We start from the raw sequence: 22,347 nt of genomic DNA on the forward strand, positions 1-22,347 counted from the left end.
TGTCACAACACAACTGGCTCGTACACAGGCCCATTATCAACAACTATCACTCCTGTGTTCCAATGGCACGTTATGTTAGCTAATCCAAGTTTAGCATTTTAAAAGGCTAATTGATCATTAGAAAGCCCTTTTGCAATTATGTTAGCACAGCTGAAAACTGTTGTTCTAATTAAAGAAGCAATAAAACTGTCCTTTTTAGACTAGTTGAGTATCTGGAGCATCAGCATGTGTGGGTTCGATTACAGGCTCAAAATGGCCAGAAGCACAGAACTTTCTTATGAAACTTGTCATTCTATTCTTGTTCTGAGAAATGAAGGCTATTCCATGCAATAAATTGCCAAGAAACTGAAGATCTCGTACAACGCTGTGTACTACTCCCTTCACAGAACAGTGCAAACTGTCTCTAACCAGAATAGAAAGAGGAGTGGGAGGCCCCGGTGCACAACTGAGCAAGAAGACATTAGAGCGTCTAGCTTGAGAAACAGACACCTCACAAGTCCCCGACTGGCAGCTTCATTAAATAGTACCCGTAAAACACCAGTCTCAGCGTCAACAGTGAGGAGGCGACTCCGGGATGCTGTCCTTCTAGGCAGAGTTGCAAAGAAAAAGCCATATCTCAGACCGGCCAATAAAAATAAAAGATGAAGATGGGCAAAAGAACACAGACACTGGACAGAGGAACTCTGCCCTTAAGGCCAGCATCCCGGAGTCGCATCTTCACTGTTGACGTTGAGACTGGTGTTTTGAGGCAAATGCAGCTACTTTGCTGTTATTCTTTCTAGATTGTTTGACGTGACTGTGTTAGCTGAAGTTGGCTAGCGAGCAAGCAAGGGATAAGAACGCTGCCTGCCATCATGGCAATGGAACATTTAGAACGAACGACTTGTCAGGCACTGATGTTGGGCGATTAGGCCTGGCTCACAGTCAGCGTTCCAATTCATTCCAAAGATGTTCGATGGGGTTGAGGTCAAGGCTCTGTGCAGGCCACTCAGTTCTTCCACACCAATCTCGACAAACTATTTATGTATGGACCTCGCTTTGTGCCCGGGGGCATTGGCATGCTGAAATAGGAAGGGCCTTCCCCAAACTCTTGCCACAAAGTTGGAAGCACAGACTCGCCTAGAATGTCTTTGTATGATATAGCATTAAGATTTCCCTTCACTGGAACTAAGTGGCCTATCGCAGACCATGAAAAACAGCCCCAGACCATTATTCCTCCTCCACCAAACGTTACAGTTTGCACTATGCATTTGGGCAGGTAGCATTCTCCTGGCATCCACCAAACCCAGATTAATCCATCGAACTGCCAGATGGTGAATTGTGATTCATCATGCCAGAGAACTCGTTTCCACTGCTCCAGAGTCCAATGGTGGCAAGCTTTCCACCACTCCAGCCGACGGTTGGCTTTTACAGTTGACCGGGGCAGCTCTAGAAGGGCAGAAATTTGATGTACTGACTTGTTGAAAAGGTGGCATCCTATGACGGTGCCACGTTGAAAGTCCCCGCGCCCTTCAGTAAGGCCATTATACTGTCAATGTTTTGTCTATGGAGATTACATGGCAGTGTGTTCGATTTAATAGACCTGTCAGCAACGGGTGTGGCTGAAATAGCTTAATCCATCAATTTGAAGGGGCGTCCACATACTTTTGTATATATTGTGTAATTGGATTTGTCCACCAGTGCTGCTCTTTGGTCTTCAAGCAGCGGAGCGTGACATCTGACTCACAGTCTGACTCGTCACACATATCCAAACAGCTCCAGAAGCCTGCCAGCTCTGAGCGTCATTGTGGCACTGTTGGAATGGATCTTATTTGGCAAGTTTCTCCACTCGGACATGCAGTGGCCCACTTAGTCCCTGGATGCACAAGATGGCTCAGAGATTTGCACACTGTGCTAATTTCTGGTGTTGCTACCTGTTGTAGTCACGGCATAGCTAAGCACATTTACCATTACAATTAAACTTATAGTTACAATTAGTTACAGAAGGAACTATTCATTATAACAGTATGACCTGCTTGGTCAAATGTAATTTAACAGCAAGAACCAACAACACAAATTAGCACTGGCTAAATGACAGTACAGTATTAATGCCTTTTACATCCTGGGACTATGCACAACCATCTGTCATAATACAATGCCTTCAGAAAGTATTCACGCCCCTTGAATTTTTCCACATTTCGTTATGTTAGTGACAAAGTGGGGTTAAAATGGATTGAATTGTAATTTTTTTGTCAGTAATCTACACAAAATAATGTCAAAGTGGAAGGACAAATAAAACACTCATGTTGATTAGATAAGCATCCCCCTCAGTCAATGCATGTTAGAAACACCTTTGGCAGCAAATACAGCTGTTAATATTTTGGGGTAAGTCTCTAAGTGCTTTGTACACCTGGATTGTGCAATTTTTGCCCATTATTCTTTTTCAAATTCAAGTTGGTCGTTGATCACTTCTAGACAGACATTTTCAAGTCTAGCAGATTTAAGTCAAAACTGTAAGTAGGCCACTCAGGAACATTCAATGTTGTAAGCAACTCTAGTGCAGATTTAGCCTTGTGTTTTAAGGGTATTGTCCTGCTGAAAGGTGAATTCGTCTCTCAGTGTCTGGTGGAAAGCAGAGTGAACCGGGTTTTCCTCTAGGATTTTACCTGTGGTTAGCTACATTCCGTTTATTTTTATCCTGACAAGCAAAATACAGAGTGGGGTACCCAGTGATGTGTTGTATTGGATTTGCAAAAAATATCTAACACGTTGTATTTAGGACAAAAAGGTCATTTCATTGCCATGTGTATTATATTTTTTTATTCTGTACATGCTTCCTTATTTCATGCTGTCAAGTAGTATTTGAGTAACTACAAGTTGTTGATAGGAAAAAACTATCACAGCAACCATTTTAGAATCACTATTGGCCCCATGGTAAAATCCCTGAGCAGTTTTCTTTCTCTCGGGTGAAGTCAGTTGGGAAGAACGTCTGTATCTTTGTAGTGACTGGGTGTATTGATACACCATCCAAAGCCTAATTAACAGCTTCACCATGCGCAAAGGCATAATCAGTGTCTGCTTTTTTCTTTTTTTTACCAATCGGTGCTCATCTTTGTAAGGCATTGGAAAACTTGAATCTATGTTTGAAATTCAATACGTGACTGAGGGACCATACATATGTATGTCTGGGGTACAGAGAGATGGGGTAGTCATTAAAAAAAATCATGTTAACCACTATTAAATTATACACAGTGAGTCCATGCAACTTATGTGATTTGTTAAGCAAATGTTTACTCCTGAACTTATTTAGGCTTGCCATAACAAAGGGGTTGAATACTTTTTGACTCAAAACATTTCAGATTTTCAGTAATTCATTTGTTTTAAATTTCTAAAAACAAAATTCTACTTAGACATTATGGGGTATTATGTGTAGATCAGTGACATAAAATCTCAATGTAATCAATTTTATATCCAAGCTGTCACACAACAAAATATGGAAAAAGTCAAGGGGTGTCAATCATTTCTGAATGCACAATTTTCTGAAAACTAGTAATATGCTTACATACAGTGGGGGAAAAAGTATTTAGTCAGCCACCAATTGTGCAAGTTCTCCCACTTAAAAAGATGAGAGAGGCCTGTAATTTTCATCATAGGTACACTTCAACTATGAAAGACATAATTAGAAGAAAAAAATCCAGAAAATCACATTGTAGGATTTTTAATGAATTTATTTGCAAATTATGGTGGAAAATAAGTATCTGGTCAATAACAGAAGTTTATCTCAATACTTTGTTATATACCCTTTGTTGGCAATGACAGAGGTCAAACGTTTTCTGTAAGTCTTCACAAGGTTTTCACACACTGTTGCTGGTATTTTGGCCCATTCCTCCATGCAGATCTCCTCTAGACCAGTGCTGTTTTGGGGCTATTGCTGGGCAACACGGACTTTCAATTTCCTCCAAAGATTTTCTATGGGGTTGAGATCTGGAGACTGGCTAGGCCACTCCAGGACCTTGAAATGCTTCTCACGAAGCCACTCCTTCGTTGCCCGGGCAGTGTGTTTGGGATCACTGTCATGCTGAAAGACCCAGCCACGTTTCATCTTCAATGCCCTTGCTGATGGAAGGAGGTTTTCACTCAAAACCTCACGATACATGGCCCCATTCATTCTTTCCTTTACACAGATCAGTCGTCCTGGTCCCTTTGCAGAAAAACAGCCCCAAAGCATGATGTTTCCACCCCCATGCTTCACAGTAGGTATGGTGTTCTTTGGATGCAACTCAGCATTCTTTGTTCTCCAAACACGACGAGTTGAGTTTGTACCAAAAAGTTATATTTTGATTTCATCTGACCATATGACATTCTCCCAATCTTCTTCTGGATCATCCAAATGCTCTCTAGCAAACTTCAGATGGGCCTGGACATGTACTGGCTTAAGCAAGGGGACACATCTGGCACTGCAGGATTTGAGTCCCTGGAGGCGTAGTGTGTTACTGATGGTAGGCTTTGTTACTTTGGTCCCAGCTCTCTGCAGGTCATTCACTAGGTCCCCCCGTGTGGTTCTGGGATTTTTGCTCACCGTTCTTGTGATCATTTTGACCCCACGGGGTGAGATCTTGCGTGGAGCCCCAGATCGAGGGAGATTATCAGTGGTCTTGTATGTCTTCCATTTCCTAATAATTGCTCCCACAGTTGATTTCTTCAAACCAAGCTGCTTACCTATTGCAGATTCAGTCTTCCCAGCCTGGTGCAGGTCTACAATTTTGTTTCTGGTGTCCTTTGACAGCTCTTTGGTCTTGGCCAGAGTGGAGTTTGGAGTGTGACTGCTTGAGGTTGTGGACAGGTGTCTTTTATACTGATAACAAGTTCAAATAGGTGCCATTAATACAGGTAACGAGTGGAGGACAGAGGAGCCTCTTAGTGGAGAAGTTTCAGGTCTGTGAGAGCCAGAAATCTTGCTTGTTTGTAGGTGACCAAATACTTATTTTCCACCATAATTTGCAAATAAATTCATAAAAAATCCTACAATGTGATTTTCTGGATTTTTTTTCTCATTTTGTCTGTCATAGTTGAAGTCCTATGATGAAAATTACAGGCCTCTCTCATCTTTTTAAGTGGGAGAACTTGCACAATTTGTGGCTGACTAAATACTTTTTTGCCCCACTGTATATCCCAGGATGCACCAGAGAAAAAGTTGTGTAAGCATGTGCCACTAAATCTGACACGTGAATCACTGCACCCCTACCTTCATGCTCGCTTATGAGTCTGAATAAATAATAAAAAAAAAAAAAGGAACCAAATCACACTAAACTAAGAAACATGCTTATGGATACATGAATGTCTTGAAAAAAAATACCCCCTCCCCCACACACATTTATATCTATGCTGAATCCAAACACGAGGAGAGTGCAACCCAATAGCTCATCCTATGATAATATTATAGTTGCCACAGGGAAAGGTCAAACCACAGCACACGTCTTGGTTTTCATGGCCTCCACTGTGACTCCACAGATGGCTTCAGCATTGCTGCAAGGCAAAAATGATCTTAAGAGCCTATTGGGGGAGGGGGGGGTACAAGAGGAGGGCTGGCAGCCTTCCCAGAGGTGCCATCATCTTGGCCCTGGATCCTGCCTTGTTTGAAACTTCGATTAGAGCCGTGGGTACTCCCTGATGCACTCGTGTCATGAGTGTGCTGCCTCCAGAGTGTGTGCACTCTGCCCCATGTGTGCTGCCTTCGGCACATTGGGGTCATATCAGGGTGATTAGCGGGGATTAACTGATTATCATCTTTTAAACATGTGACAGTTAAAAAGGTCAGTCATTACTTATTTTACCAGCTGTCATTCAAACCACCTGACATGTTTTTATGTATTGTTTTTTTCTGAGCCTAGAGTTGTTGTTTTTTTTTTACCAATAGTTAGCGCATCAATTAGCATAGTGCATCCAATAATGTATTGCATACTGCTAGCTCCTCCTCATCATACGCAATGGACTGTCCAGATGGAACATTATCAAGTTATATAATATCTCATATCACTGCTCCAACGTGCGAGGCCTCTACTCCTCAGGTTGTACTCAACAACTGGGGTAACTGCATACTTCGTTTGCAGCACGGTAACGTAACCCCATTAACAAAGTCATCAAGGCCTAAATAAAATGACATGTGCTATATATTGACCCACCTTCCCACGACTTTTGGATCGGCAATGAGAAATCCATACTATACCTAGCAGTACAGAAAGAGGTTAGGGGCACCGTCTGTTTCTGTTAAGGAATAGGAAACTGGATGTAGGGAATGACGAGGAGTTTTGATTTCCATTTAGAAATGTATAAAGTACACTATTGGCACCAGTATTAGTTAGATATGAGAGAACACTTTGCTTATGTCAAAAATCTAATATAGTCCTTCAAATAATAGGACAATTGGTGCAAGCAGTTTTACGTTAACAAGGTTACGTCAAATAATTCTAGTAAGTGGCTAAGGATAGGGTAAGGTTAAGTTTAAGCATGCTAGGGCGTGATTGACATTAGGGCAACGTTAAGGTTAAGCATTCAACTGGTTAGGGTTAACAGTTAGGGTAGGTTACGTTTAGGCAAGCTAGCTAGTAGGTTAGGGGTATAGGGTTAGGGCATGGGTAGGATTACAAAAGTAAAAACCGGCCAAGAACCACACCCGGATTCAACCACTGCCACTTGAAGGATGTCTTTGTTACCCCCAGCTACCAACCTGCTAGCACATTTCTGAGATGACTCAACATCACACAAAAAAGTGTTCATTATTTACTTATGGCTGCATTTCATATGCACAAACCTTACATTTAATTTTACCTTTATTTAACTAGGCAAGTCAGTTAAGAACAAATTCTTATTTTCAATGACGGCCTAGGAACAGTGGGTTAACTGCCTGTTCAGGGGCAGAACAAAAGATTTGTACCTTGTCAGCTCGGGGGTTTGAGCTTGCAACCTTCCGGTTACTAGTCCAACGCTCTAACCACTAGGCTACCCTAGTAGCAGTTCCTGCATAGCAGTTCCACAATTATTCTTCTGACATTTCAATTATGGATCAGTGATGACAGAATAAAAAAAACTAAATGGCACAATGACTGACAGTGCAGCCAAGTCTCCATCAAAAGGCTTTGAGGACACAATTAGAATAATTTCATTTCTATTTGTTTTTGGTACTCCAAAAGCGAAACTAATATTGTCACTAACCAATCCAACCCCATGAAACATGAGCTGTATCCACCTGAATTACCACCTGCCGCTCTCAGTCTCTCCTGCCATTACCGCCCTGGTCCTGACAAAAATCAAAAATGTCACCACCCCTATGAAATGCCCATACAAGGCTGGAGCAAGTAGTCCCTAGAGATCCTACCAGGAACCACTACCTGATCCAGGCCTCAGCACTGCCAGAGTCTGCCTCTGGCATTGGGTGACCTCTCCATCACCTCCAGTCCCTATGGGCACAGTTATGACACAGCCTTATATATTTATATGCCTTACTAGGACACTATTCAAAAAGCTCAGCATGTTCCTTAGCATCGGTTTCATTTGAGAGGACTGATGCCATTAGTTTAAAATGCTCTTAATGCTCATGAGACAGCTGCAGAGAAGTTCCAAGTCCTTTGCCACCCTCAAGCGGCATTGTATTTAGCTTGCCAAAATAACAAGTTTGTCCTCAATTTGCTGTGGCTTTTAGAGAGCAGCATTTGAGATGCTTTCCGCAACACCTCATAGAAAAATGTGATTCTCTCAAGACAAGTTTTTCAGCTGGTCAACACCCAATGCAATTTCCTTTACGAAAGGAAAAACGGGCAAGAGTTTATTAACCCTTCACACTCGCAGGAATTGGCCTATATGGATAGGGCTAAATTGAAAAGTTCTTAAAGAAGAAATATGAAATGCATAAGCATGGTAGCAATTGAAAGGGAACTGTTTGGAGATTATGGGAATAAATTATTAGACCAATAGGTAAGGACAACATTTCACCTGAAAAGACAATCCAAACATTATACTGTTGATTTTATGTGCATTTTACATTTACTGTACATTTGTTGATAATGAAATCTAAAAATACACTGGATACATTCAGTAACATGATTTTGGATTTTGATGTATGCTTGGGGTTATTGTCTTGCTGGAAGCTCCACCCGGGCCAAGTTTCAGCATTCTTGCTTTTGGCTAAAATATCCTGGGTAAAGTTCATGATGCCATTGACCTTAACAAGGGCCCTAGGACAAGTGGAAGCAAAATAAGCCCCATAACAAATATCCAACACCATATTTTACAGTAGGTATGGGGTTATTTTCTGCTTTCATTCATTCTCATTTCAACCCCAAACCCACCACTGGTGTGCGTGGCCAAAAGAGCTCTAATTTCATGTCATCTGACCAAAGCACTAGTTCCAATCCAAGCCCCAAATTCATTTAGCCAACTCCAGGCATTTACATTTGTTGGATGACATGAAAATAGAGCTCTTTGGCCACACAAACCCCCAAAACACCATGTTGATGTTTCCCTTATTTTAGCAGTTGCCTGTAGCTCACTATTTCAATTTGTTATTTTTGCTCATCTTTAATCGAGGGTGTGTCAATCATTTCGGACCCCACTGCATGCCTCTGTTTATATGTGAGCTGATTTCCTGGTGATTGTAGTCTCATGTCTAACAATGAAAAACCTCCAAAATATGTATATTATGTTTTGCTAAGAAAACATGGAGGGCCAAATAAAATCACCCGCGGGACGAATTTGGCTCGCAGGCCGCCTATTGGGGAAGCCTGCCCCTAAGGTCCCTGCTGTCAAACTCCATGATAACCACCACCACCTTGCTCATATAGAGTTGCTCAAAACATTTTAAAGCCATGAACCATATGTCCACAGGGCACCAACTGTTAAATCCTTACAGCATCTGAGCTTTATTTGAAGCAAGGTAATTGGAGGTGCCTCACAGTGACTGCACTTTTGGGCCAACCACAGAAAAGCAACTACTTTGATTTCATGGGCATCAAGCACACACTAATCTCATGGGTGTTAAAGGCACTGGTTTGCAGCAGTGGGAGAATTCTTACAGCCACACCACATTTCATGGGTCAATGGCACTTTGTGGGGTCATTGATTCTTCTGTTTTTGATTTCAAATCAGAGGTCTATTGTTAAAATTGGATTTTTAAAACTCTGGTCTCTCAGTGACTACTGTATCTCTGTATAGTGATAATCTCACTAATAGTAAGCCCTTTTTCAGCTCATTGTTTAACGATTTAAAAAAATACCCTCACAACTAAAATACGGGATCACATCCCACATTTATCAGTAATTGTCATCACTCACTGTAAAAACTCACAGTTTTCTATAGAGCTATATGACTCATATGTTTCTCAGTATTGTCGCGAGACGCACAATACACTGGTGACCATATCGGTAATATAGAAAATATATTGGCACAAATGGGTCTTCCAAATGGATAATGACCCCAAGCATATGCCTGCCTAGTGGTTAGAGCGTTGGACTAGTAAACAAAAGGTTGCAAGCTCAAATCCCTGAGCTGACAAGGTAAAAATCTGTTCTGCCCATGAACAAGACAGTTAACCCACTGTTCCTAGGCTGCCATTGAAAATAAGAATTTGTTCCTAACTGACTTGCCTAGTTAAATAAAAAGTAAAATACTTCCAAAGTTGTGGCAAAGTGGCTTAAGGACAACAAAATCAAGGTATTGGAGTGGCCATCACAAAGCCCTGACCTAAATCCTATAGAACATTTGTCGGCAGAACTGAAAAAGCGTGTGTGAGCAAGGAGGCCTTACAAACCTGACTCAGTTACACCAGCTATCAGGAAGAATGGTCCAAAATTTACCCAACTTATTGTGGGAAGCTTGTGGAAGGCTACCCAAAATATTTGATCCAAGTTAAACAATTTAAAGGCAAATACTAATTGAGTTTATGTAAACTTCTGACCCACTGGGAATATGATGAAATAAATAAAGATTGAAATAAATCACTACTATTATTCTGACATTTCACGTTCTTAAAATAAAGTGGTGATCCTAACTGACCGAAGACAGGGTATTTTTACTAGGATTAAATGTCAGGACTTGTGAAAAACTGAGTTTAAATGTATTTGGTGTATGTAAACTTCCGACTTCAACTGTCGGTGCCTACATGTAACACAGGACAGGGCTGTGTTTTTCTGCTAATGAAGGAAATGTTTCACACTCAAACACAAAAAAGTCCAGCACAGGGCCAAGTCAGGTGCCTACCATGGAGAATCCGGGACATGAAGATATAGTTGGCTCCCATTCAAGTAATCACAGCTATCAGCAGGAGCATGATCATGCTGAATGGTTGCAGCCCAGCAACTCAAGCTGACCCAGTTTTTAGAAGTAGGCTAGCACACTGCATAAGAATGTGAGTTCCTGATGGGTAGAGTTGAGTGGGGGGGCAACATTTGTGGCCAACATACTCAAACGCCTAAGGGTGTTGTCTCCCCAAAAATGATGAAGAGCTCTGCAGATAAGCATAACCCACGATGACACAGATTATTCAACACATGATTTTCAACATGTCCCTAAGCTGATTGTTAGCAATGTACAGTTTCATATTTTACAACGTACAGTGGCAAGAAAAAGTATGTGAACCCTTTGGAATTACATGGATTTCTGCATAAATTGGTCATAAAATGTATCTGATTTTCATCTAGGTCACAACAATTAGACAAACACAGTTCACTTAAACTAATAACACAAAAACAATTATACATTTTCATGTCTTTATTGAACACAGTGTAAAAATTCACAGTGCAGGGTGGAAAAAGTATACCTCCTTTGGCAACAATAACCTAAACCAAACGTTTTCTGTAGTTGAGGATCAGACCTGCACAATGGTCAGGAAGAATTTTTGACCATTCCTCTTTACAAAACTGTTTCAGTTCAGCAATATTCTTGGGATGTCTGGTGTGATGCCACAGTCACACCACAGCATCTCAAATCGGGTTGAGGTCAGGACTCTGACTGAGCCACTCCATTAGGCGTATTTTCTTCTGTTGAAGCCATTCTGTTGTTGATTTACTTCTGTGTTTTGAGTCGTTGTCCTGTGGCATCACCCAACTTCTGTTGAGCTTCAATTGGCAGACAGATAGCCTAACATTCTCCTGCAAAAGGTCTTGATAAATTTGGGAATTCATTTTTCCATCAATGATTAGCAAGCTGTTCAGGCCCTGAGGTAGCAAAGCAGCCCCAAACCATGATGCTCCTCCACCATGCTTTACTGTTGGTGTGCTGTGCCTTTTTTTCCTCTACACATAGTGTTGTATTCCTTCCAAACGACTCAACTTTAGTTTAATCTGTCCACAGAATATTTTGGAACTTCCAGGTGCACTGCTGCAAAATTCAGACGTGCAGCAATGGGTTTTTTGGAAAGCAGTGGCTTTCCTCCCATGAACACCATTTTTTTTTAGTGTTTTACGTATCGTATAATTGTCAGAGATGTTTGCATGTTCCAGAGATTTCTGTAAGTCTAACTGACAGTGTAGGATTCTTCTTAACCTCACTGAGCATTTTGCGCTGTGCTGTTGCAGTCATCTTTGCAGGACGGCCACTCCTAGGGAGAGTAGCAACAGTGCTGAACTTTCTCCATTTATAGACAATTTGTCTTACCGTGGACTGATGAACATCTAGGCTTTTAGAGATACTTTTGTAACCCTTCCAAGCTTTATGTAAGTCTTCAATTCTTAATCTTAGGTCTTCTGAGATCTTTTGTTCGAGGCATGGTTCACATCAGGCAATGCTTCTTGTGAATAGCAAACTCAAATTTTGTGACAGTTTTTTTATCGCAGGGAAGCTCTAACCAACATCTCCAATCTCGTCTCATTGATTGGACTCCAGGTTAGCGGACTCCCGAGTCCAATTAGCTTTTGGAGAAGTCATTAGTCATTAGCCTAGGGGTTCACATACTTTTTCCAACCTACACTGTGAATGTTTACATTATGTATTCAATTTAGACAAGAAAAATACACTAATTTGTGTGTTATTAGTTGAAGCACACTGTTTGTCTATTGTTGTGACTTACATGAAGATCAGATCAAATTTGATGACCAATTCATCCATTAACAAAAACTTAGAGCATATTTATTATTACTTTGAAGACTGAATCAAAAGTGTTGTGCAAAATCTAAATATAATGCATGTATTAGATATTCATCTTATCGACTATGGACGTTTCTTGTAACCTTAAGACCTGCTTAACTAAATAAACTATGTAAAAAATAATAATTGTATAACATGTATTTACTAATGTTAATGAAAGTGAATAAATGCATACATAAAACCATTTATTATGAAGACCTGCATTTAAAAAAAATAAATCAGGAACACAACATCTTGATAAGCAGATCTTCAAATATGGGTTAAATAAAAATAAATGTCAGCAATCTACACACAATACCCAATAATGACAAAGAGAAAATAGATTTTTCAAAAGTTTTGCAAATGTATTAAAAATAAAAAACAGAAAGACCTTATTTACATAAGTATTCAGACCCTTTGCTATACAACTCGAAATTGAGCTCAGGTGCATCCTGTTTCCATTGATCATCCTTGAGATGTTTCTACAACTTGATTGGAGTTCACCTGTGGTAACATCACCAGTCTATATAAGGTCCCACAGTTGACAGTGCATGTCAGTGCGAAAACCAAGTCATGAGGAAGGAATTGTCCGTAGAGCTCCGACACAGGGTTGTGTCAAGGCACAGATCTGGGGAATGGTACCAAAAAAAAATGTATGCAGCAATGAAAGTCCAAGAACACAGTGACCTCCATCATTCTTAAATGGAAGAAGTTTGGAACCACCAAGACTCTTCCTAGAGCTGGACGCCCGGCCAAACTGAGCATATCGGGAGAAAAGAGACTGTCAGGGAGGTGACCTTGAACCTGATGGTAACTCTGACAGAGATCCACAGTTCCTCTGTGGAGATGGGTGAACCTTCCAGAAGGACAACCATCTCTACAGCACTCCACCAAGCAGGCCTTTGTGGTAGAGTGGCCAGACAGAAGACACTCCTCAGTAAAAGGCACGACAGCCCACTTGGAGCTTGCCAAAATGCACCTAAAGGACTCTCAGACCATGAGGAACAATATTCTCTGGTCTGATAAAACCAAGATTGAACTTTTTGGCCTGAATGCCAAGTGTCACGTCTGGAGGAAACCTGGCACCATGTTTTTCAGAGGCAGGGACTGGGAGACTAGTCAGGATCGAGGGAAAGATGAACGGAGCAAAGTACAGAGAGATGCTTGATGAAAACCTGCTCCAGAGCACTCAGGACCTCAGACTGGGGAGAAGGTTCACCTTCCAACAGGACAACGACCTTAAGCACACAGCCAAGACAATGCAGGACTGACTTTGGGACAAGTCTCTCAATGCCAGCCAGCCAGAACCCGAACTTGAACACAATCGAACATCTCTGGAGAGACCTGAAAATAGCTGTGCAGCGACGCTCCCCATCCAACCTGACAGAGCTTGAGAGAATCTCCAGAGAAAAAAGGGAGAAACCCCCCCCCCAAAATTCAGGTGTGCCAAGCTTATAGCGTCATACCCAAGAATACTCAAGGCTGTAATCGCTGTCAAAGGTGCAACAACAAAGTACTGAGTAAGGGTCTGAATACTTACGTAAATGTACTATTTCAGTGTTTCATTTTTAATACATTTGCAAAAATGTCTAAAAACCTGTTTTTGCTTCGTCATTATGGTGTAGTGTGTAGATTGATGAACAAAAAACAAGTTAATCCCTTTTCGAGTAAGACTGTAACATAAAATGTGGAAAAAGTCAAGGGGTCTGATTACTTTCCAAATGCACTTTATCCAGGGTTTGTTTTAACTAGCTCTATACCTCCATGGAAAAGGTAACAAAAGATAACAAAGCTACAAAATATTGGACATGATCTTCAGCGCCTCTTGTTCGGTGTCAGGAATGTCAGAAAGGTGGTGGAAAAAGGCTTGTCCATGGATGCAGGCTTGGCTGGTCTCCTCTAGCTGCTGTTGCATCCGCAAAAGTATGTCCTCCACATCCTCTTTGGCAAGGGTCACAGGCAGCTGACGGGCCAGTCGAACAGCTTCTCCCTTCAAGCGGAACACACCATCATGCATTAAAGGCAACATAGTCAGTATATTTGGCTTTCACCTAGAGATAGTCTTGATCTAGTGGTCTTGATGTTGACATTGGGTGTCTGCTTCTTGGCACCACTATCCTGGTCTGGGTCTTGATCTCAGCTCATAGTATCAGAAAATAACATTGTTTTTTGTAGTCTCTAAACTCATGTGGTCAAGATGCACCACCTTGCTTTCTGGCCAACTGAGTGGCCTTGGGGGTAAGAGTATCTGCCCTGAGATTGGAAGGTTGGGGAGATGGATTTGTGGTTAGGCCCTGTGATAGACTAGCATCCTGTCCAGGTGGTGTACTTGTACATCAAGCTGTTTTATAATACAAACAAGAGGTAGGCTTTTGCCCCATGGGCCCATTCAGGTTTGGACATGGCTACTCTTACTTACCTTGCTTTTTAAACGTGGAAGCCAGATGCCAAATGTTTAGAGAGAATGTATTATTTCTCTGGGTCTCGTTTTATCACAATGAATTGGTCTTGGTCTCATCATGGTGTCAATATACAGGGTCTGGGTCTCAATGGGACTCGGACTGGAGTGTTCCGGTCTTGACTCCATCTCCACTTTCATTACATGATAAAGGGCTTTCAAAACCTTCACATCAATTTACCGCCAGGAAAGTACAGTATAGGAACCTTATGTATACACACAGTGCCTTCAGAAAGTATTCATACCCCTCGACTTATTCTACATTTTGTGTGTTATAGCCTGAATTCAAAATGCATTAAATCAATGTTTTTTCTCACCCATCCACACACAATACTCTATAATAGGGGTGGGCAATTCCAGTCCTAGAGGGTCGGATTGGTGTCACAGTTTTCCCCCAGTGAACAATAAATCACCTAATCATGATCTTCAGCTTAGAACGCAATTTGATTAAATCAGCTGCGTTTGCTAGGGATGGATAAAAAGTGTTACACCCATCAGGCCCTCGAGGACTGGAGTTGCCCACCCCTGCTCTATAATGACAATGTGAAAACATGTTCACGATTACAAGCATACCCATAACACAATGCAGCCACTATTATGCTTGAAAATATGGTGAGTGGTACTTTAACGTGTTTTGAACACTTTTTGTGTTCAGGACAATAAGTGAATTGCTTTGCCACATTTTTTTTGCAGTATAACTTTGTTGCAAAAATGATGCATGTTTGGGAATATTTGTATTCTGTACAGGCTTCCTTCTTTTCTCTCTGTCAATTAGGTTAGTATTGTGGAGTAACTACAATGTTGATACAGCCTCAGTTTTCTTCTATCACAGCCATTAAACTCTGTAGCGGTTTTAAAGTCACCGTTGGACTCGTGGTGAAATCCCTGAGTGGTTTCCTTCCTCTCCGGCAACTGAGTTAGGAAGGACATATGTACCTTTGTAGTGACTGGGTGTATTGATACACCATCCAAAGTGTAATTAATAACTTCACCATGCTCAAAGGGATATTCGATGTCTGCTTTTTTTATGGTTACCCATCTACCAATAGGTGCCCTTTTTTGCGAGGCATTGGAAAACCTCCCTAGTCTTTGTGGTTGAACCTGTGTTTGAAATTCATTCTCGACTGAGGGACCTTACAAATAATTGTATGTGTGGGGTACAGAGATGAGGTAATCATTCAAAAATCATGTTAAACACTACTATTGCAACTTATTATGTGACTTGTAAAGCAAATGTTTACTCCTGAATTTATTTAGGCTTGCCATTACAAATGGGTTGAATGACTCAATACATTCCAGATGTTCATATTTAATTCATTTGTAAACATTTCTAACAACATAATTCCACGTTGATATTTTGGGATATTTGTGTAGGCCAGTGACCAAAAAAAAAAACTAAAATTGAATACATTTTAAATTCGGGCTTTAACACCAAAATGTGCAAAGAGTCAACGGGTGTGAATACTTTCTGAAGGCACTGTATATTCACACATACATTTATTATTGTGTAAGTGAGCTTTATTTTCAGGTACATGAATCAATGTTAGTTTCACACCTGAAGGTAGTTGGTGACTTTTAGCGGCCGGCACTCCTTTACGGTCTTAGCATTCCTGTGCAGAACAGCTGTAAGGATCTCCCTGAGGTCCTCCATACCGAGGAAAGGCACGCAGTCGGCCATCGCTGTCACTTCCAGATGTCTCTCAGTGGACGAGGACCCTGGCCAAAGAAAGCAGAAAACAAGGATTAATATACTCCAGACACTAACAACTATCTCCAGGAAAGAATAATAAATAAATATTGTGATTTACACCCATACTGGGGTCCAAGTAAAACAACCAAGGGACCAAATAGAGTGCTAAATGACTATTACGATGTCTTTGCAGACTGGAAACAAAATATTGAGGCGGAAAATGATCCTAATGGCATACAATGTTGTTGAATAAAAATTATACAGTGTTGGTCCCATGTTTAATGAGCTGAAATAAAAGATAACAGAAATGTTCCATACGCACAAAAAGCTTGTAAAATTGTGCGCACAAATTTGTTAACATCCCTGTCAGTGAGCATTTCTCATTTGCCAAGATAATCTATCCACGTGACAGGTGTGGCATATCAAGAAGCTGATTAAACAGCATGATCATTACACAAGTAGTCCTTGTGCTGGGGAAAATAAAAGGCCATTCTAAAATGCGCAGTTTTGTCACACAACAATGTCACAGATGTCAAATTGAGGGAGCGTGCAATTTGCATGCTGACACCAGGAATGTCCAACAGAGCTGTTGCCAGAAAATTGAACGTTAATTTCTCTACCATAAGCAGCCTCCAACATTGTTTTAGAGAATTTGGCAGTACCTCCAACCGGCCTCACAACCGCATACATGTGTATGGCTTCATGTGGGCGAGCGGTTTGCTGATATCAACGTTGCGAACAGAGTGCCCATGGGGTTATGGTAGGGGCAGGCATAAGCTACGGAAAACAAACACAATTGCATTTTATCTATGGCAATTTGAATGCACAGAGATACCGTCACGAGATCCTTAGGCCCATTGTCATGCCATTCATCCGCCGCCATCACCTCATGTTTCAGCATGATAACACACAGCCCCATGTAGCAAAGATTTGTACACATTTCCTGTAAGCTACTAAGACCTTGCAGGAGTGAAACAAACATTTGGGCTGCTCTGGATCGGCGAGTACGACAGCGTGTTCCAGTTCCCGCGAATATCTAGCAACTTCGCACAGCTATTGAAGAGGCGTGAGACAACATTCCACAATCAACAGCCTGACCAACTCTATGTGAAGGAGACGTGTCACGCCGCTTGAGGCAAACGGTGATCACACGAGATACTGCCTGGTTTTCATATCCACGCACCTAACTTTAAAAAATAATGTTTTTTTATAAAAGCTATCTGTGACCAACAGATGCATATTTGCAATCTCATTTATGTGAAATCAATAGATTAGGGCCTAATGAATTTATTTGCAATTGACTTATTTCCTTATATGAACTTTAACTGTGTAAAATTATGAACTTGCTGAATGTTGAATTTATATTTTTGTTCAGTATATATGAAAAATATTACCACTGTGGAGAGAAATGTTTTGCATACACCAAACAATGTGCTACTAGGCTTGGGTAGGTTACTTTCTAAATGTAATCCATTAGTTACCAGTCACCTGTCAAAAATTGTAACATCACGGACAAACTGAAATGGTCCACCCACACAGACAGTGTGGTGAAGGCGCAACAGCGCCTCATCAACCTCAGGAGGCTGAAGAAATTTGGCTTGTCATCTAAAATCCCTCAAACATTTAGATGCACAATTGAGAGCATCCTGTCGGGGGCCGATCACCCGCCTGGTACGGCAACTGCACCACCCTCAACCGCAGGGCTCTCCAGAGGGTAGTGAGGTCTGCACAACAGATCACCAGGGGGGCAAACTACCTGCCTTCCAGGACACCTACAGCACCTTATGTCACAGGAAGGCCAAAAAGATCATCAAGGACAACAACCACCCGAGCCACTGCCTGTTCACCCTGTTACCATCCAGAAGGAGATGTCAGTACAGGTGCATCAAGCTGGGAAAGAGACTGAAAAACAGCTTTTATCTCAAGGTCATCAGACTGTTAAACAGCCATTACACTAACACAGAGAGGCTGCTGCCTTCATACAGACTTGAGATCATTGGCCCCAACAATAAATGGAACACTAGTCACTTTAAAAATGGCACTTTAATGTTTATATATCTTGCATTACTCATCTCATTAGGTATATACTGTATTCTATACCATCTATTGCATCTTAGCCTATGTTCCTCTGTCATTGCTCATCCATATATTTATATATTGTTACATTCCTTCACTTAGAGTTGTGTGTATCAAGTATCTGTTGTGTAATTGTTTGATATTACTTGTTAGATATTGCTGCACTGTCGGAACTAGAAGCACAAGCATTTCGCTACACTCACTTTATCATCTGCTAACCATGTGATGTGACCAATAACATTTGATTTGTAACTGATTACAGTTAGTCTTTTTGTAATGAAATTGTATTGGTCATATGCACCGAATACAACAGGTATAGACTATTGTGAAACGCTTGTTTGTTAATGAGCCCTTCCCAAAGATGCAGTTTAAAAATTATATATATACACTAACACGAGGAATAAAATACACAGGAATGGTGCTATATACAGGGACTCCCAGTGCCAGATCAATGTGCAGGGGTATGAAGTATTGTAGGTGGATACAGTTGAAGTCAGAAGTTTACATACACTTAAGTCATTAAAACTCGTTTTTTCAACCATTCCACAAATGACTTGTTAACAAACTATAGTTTTGGCAAGTCGGTTAGGACATTACTTTGTGAATGACAAGTCATTTTTCCAACAATTGTTTACAGACAGATTATTTCACTTTATCACAATTCAAGTGGGTCAGAAGTTTACATATACTAAGTTGACTGTGCCTTTAAACAGCTTGGAAAATTCCAGAAAATTATGTCATGGCTTTAGAAGCTTCTGATAGGCTAATTGACATCATTTGAGTCAATTGGAGGTGTACCTGTGGATGTATGTCAAGGCATACCTTCAAAATCAGTGCCTCTTTGCTTGACATCATAGGACAATCAAAAGAAATCAGCCAAGACCTCAAAAAAAAATTGTAGACCTCCACAAGTCTGTTTCATCATTGGGAGCAATTTCCAACACGCCTGAAGGTACCACGTTCATCTCTACAAACAATAGTAAGCAAGTATAAAACACCATGGGACCACCGCTCAGGAAGGAGATGCATTCTGTCTCCTAGAGATGAACGTACTATGGTTCAAAAAGTGCAAATCAATCCCAGAACAACAGCAAAGGACCTTGTGAAGATGCTGGAGGAAACCGGTACAAAAGTATCTTTACCCACAGTAAAACGAGTCCTATATCAACATAACCTGAAAGGCCGCTAAGCAAAGAAGAAGCCACTACTCCAAAACCGCCATAAAAAAGCCAGACTACAGTTTGCAACTGCACTTGGGGACCTACACTACCATTCTAAAGTTTTTGGTCACTTAGAAATGTCCTTGTTTTTGAAAGAAAAGCTCATTTTTTGGCTATTAAAATAACACCAAATTGATCAGAAATACAGTGTAGACATTGTTAATGTTGTAAATGACTATTGTAGCTGGGAACGGCTGATTTTTTATGGAATATCTACATAGGCCCATTATCAGCAACCATCACTCCTGTGTTCCAATGACACATTGTGTTAGCTAATCCAAGTTTATCATTTTAAAAGCCTAATTGATCATCAGAAAACCCTTTTGCAATTATGTAAGCACAGATGAAACTGTTGTCTGGTTAAAGAAGCAATAAAACTGGCCTTCTTTTGACTAGTTGAGTATCTGGAGCATCAGCATTTGTGGGTTTGATTACAGGCTCAGAACGGCCAGAAACAAAGACCTTTCTTCTGAAACTCGTCAGTCTATTCTTGTTCTGAGAAATGAAGGCTATTCCATGCGAGAAATTGCCAAGAAACTGAAGATCTCATACAACACTGTGTACTTCTCCCTTCACAGAACAGTGCAAACTGTCTCTAACCAGAACAGAAAGAGGAGTGGGAGGCCCCGGTGCATAATTGAGCAAGAGGACAAGTACATTAGAGTATCTAGATTGAGAAGCAGACGCCTCAAGTGCTCAACTGGCAGCTTCATTAAATAGTATCCGCAAAACACAACGTCAACAGTGAAGAGACGATTCCGAGATGCTGGCCTTCTAGGCAGTTGCAACGAAAAAGCCATATCGCAGACTGGCCAATAAAAAGAAAAGATGGGCAAAAGAAAACAGACACTGGACAGAGGAAGATTGGAAATAAGTTTTATGGACAGACGAATCTAAGCTTGAGGTGTTTGGATCACAAAGAACATTCGTCAGACACAGAAAAAACGAAAAGATGCTGGAGGAGGGAGTGACGCCATCTGTCAAGCATGGTGGAGGCAATGTGATGGTCTGGGGGTACTTTGGTGGTGGTAAAGTGGGAGATTTGTACAGGGTAAAAGGGATCTTGAAGAAGGCCATGCCATACCCTGTGGACGGCGCTTAATTGGATCCAATTTCCTCCTACAACAGGACAATGACCTATGCAGCTCAAAACTATGCAATAACTATTTAGGGAAGAAGCTGTCAGCTGGTATTCTGTCTATAATGGAGTTGCCAGCAGTCACTGGATCTCAACTCTATTGAGCTGTTATGGCAGCAGCTTGACTGTATGGTACGTAAGAAGCGACCATCAAGCCATGGGGTGAAATCTCTTCAGATTACCTCAACAAATTGATAACTAGAATGCCAAAGGTCTGCAAGGCTGTAATTGCTGCAAATTGAGGATTCTTTGACGAAAGCAAAGTTTGAAGGACCAACCCCGTGTCGGAGGAACTGCCGTGCACCTGGCGACCTGGTTAGCGTGCACTGCGCCCGGTCCGCCACAGGAGTCGCTAGTGCGCGATGAGACAAGGATATCCCTACCGGCCAAACCCTCCCTAACCCGGACGACGCTAGGCCAAGTGTGTGTCACCCCATGGACCTCCCCATCGCGGTCGGCTGCGACAGAGCCTGGGCTCGAAACCAGAGTCTCTGGTGGCACAGCTAGCACTGCGATGCAGTTCCCTAGACCACTGCGCCACCCGGGAGGCCAAGAAGGACATTTCTAAGTGACCCCAAACTTTTGAACAGTAGTGTACTCATTGCCACAAATAATTTGCTAAGACCCCAACCAAGGATTATCAAAGGCCGCGTTATAAATTCTCCGACAACCCAAAGATTCCTGGATGACCTTCCAGACTCCCTCCACCTAACCAAGGACGTAAACTTGGCCTTGCATAATACCATAGATTAAGTCGCACTGCTAAAAAACATACATTTGACACAAGAAACTAGCTCCCTGGTATACAGAAAATACCTGAGCCTTGAAGCAAGCTTCCAGAAAATGGCATGCCATCAAAATGGAAGTCAATACCACGGAAAGACAGTACCATGCAATATCGAAAAGCCCCCACTGCTGCTCAATCAGCCTACTTTTCCAACCTGATTGAGAAGAATAAAAACAATCTACCATTTCTTATTGATACTGTCACAAAGCCAACTAAAAAGCAGCATTCCCCAAGCGAGGATGGAATTCACTTCAGCAGTGATGAATTCATGAACTTCTTCAACAAATTACAGACTCCTATTTGAATATAAGTATCTCTAAAATGAATTCCAACTATTGAAAGAGCTACTTCCTGTGCTTGATCCTCCTATGTTGAACATAATAAACGACGCCCTATCCTCCGGATGTGTACCAAATCCACTAAAAGTGGCAGTAATAAAGCCTCTCATGGAAAACATTGACCTGAAAATGTTTTAATACAACTCAAAATTAGCCTATATTGAATCTTGCTCAACAACTCACTGCCTTCCTGAAGACAAATAATGCATAAGAAACGCTCCAGTCCACCATATCATAGTACTGAGATTGCACTTGTTAAGGTGGTAAACGACCTTTTAATGGCGTCAGACCAAGGCTCTGCTTCTGTCCTCATGCTATAGACCTTAATCAAATTAATTTAGAAAGCCCTTCTTACATTAGCAGATGTCAAAGTGCTATACAGAAACCCACCCTAAAACCCCAAACAGCAAGCAATGCAGATGTAGAAGCACGGTTGCTTGGAAAAACTCCCTAGAAAGGCAGGAACCTAGGAAGCAACCTAGAGAGTAACCAGGCTCTGAGGGGTGGCCCATCCTGTCTGTGTCCCAGGTGGAGATAAGAGTACATC

The 22,347-nt window shown here is 41.4% G+C and overlaps 1 protein-coding gene across 5 annotated transcripts in view; it reads right to left on the minus strand.

Annotated features, from left to right (window-relative positions):
• Positions 1–13,630: 13,630 nt before the first annotated feature.
• Positions 13,631–22,347, minus strand: part of pms1 (PMS1 homolog 1, mismatch repair system component) — a 61,286-nt gene continuing 52,569 nt past the window's right edge. For all 5 annotated transcript variants that reach the window (XM_024388809.2, XM_024388808.2, XM_024388807.2 and 2 more), the window contains 2 exons: positions 16,107–16,267; positions 13,631–14,083 (listed from right to left, as the gene is read on the minus strand). In XM_024388809.2, coding sequence (XP_024244577.1) covers positions 13,886–14,083; positions 16,107–16,267 — 359 coding nt within the window. In that variant the 3' untranslated portion in view covers positions 13,631–13,885. The remainder of the gene's footprint in view (positions 14,084–16,106; positions 16,268–22,347) is intronic.

The sequence above is a fragment of the Oncorhynchus tshawytscha genome, linkage group LG26, assembly GCF_018296145.1.
Source record: "Oncorhynchus tshawytscha isolate Ot180627B linkage group LG26, Otsh_v2.0, whole genome shotgun sequence".
Lineage (NCBI taxonomy): Eukaryota > Metazoa > Chordata > Actinopteri > Salmoniformes > Salmonidae > Oncorhynchus > Oncorhynchus tshawytscha.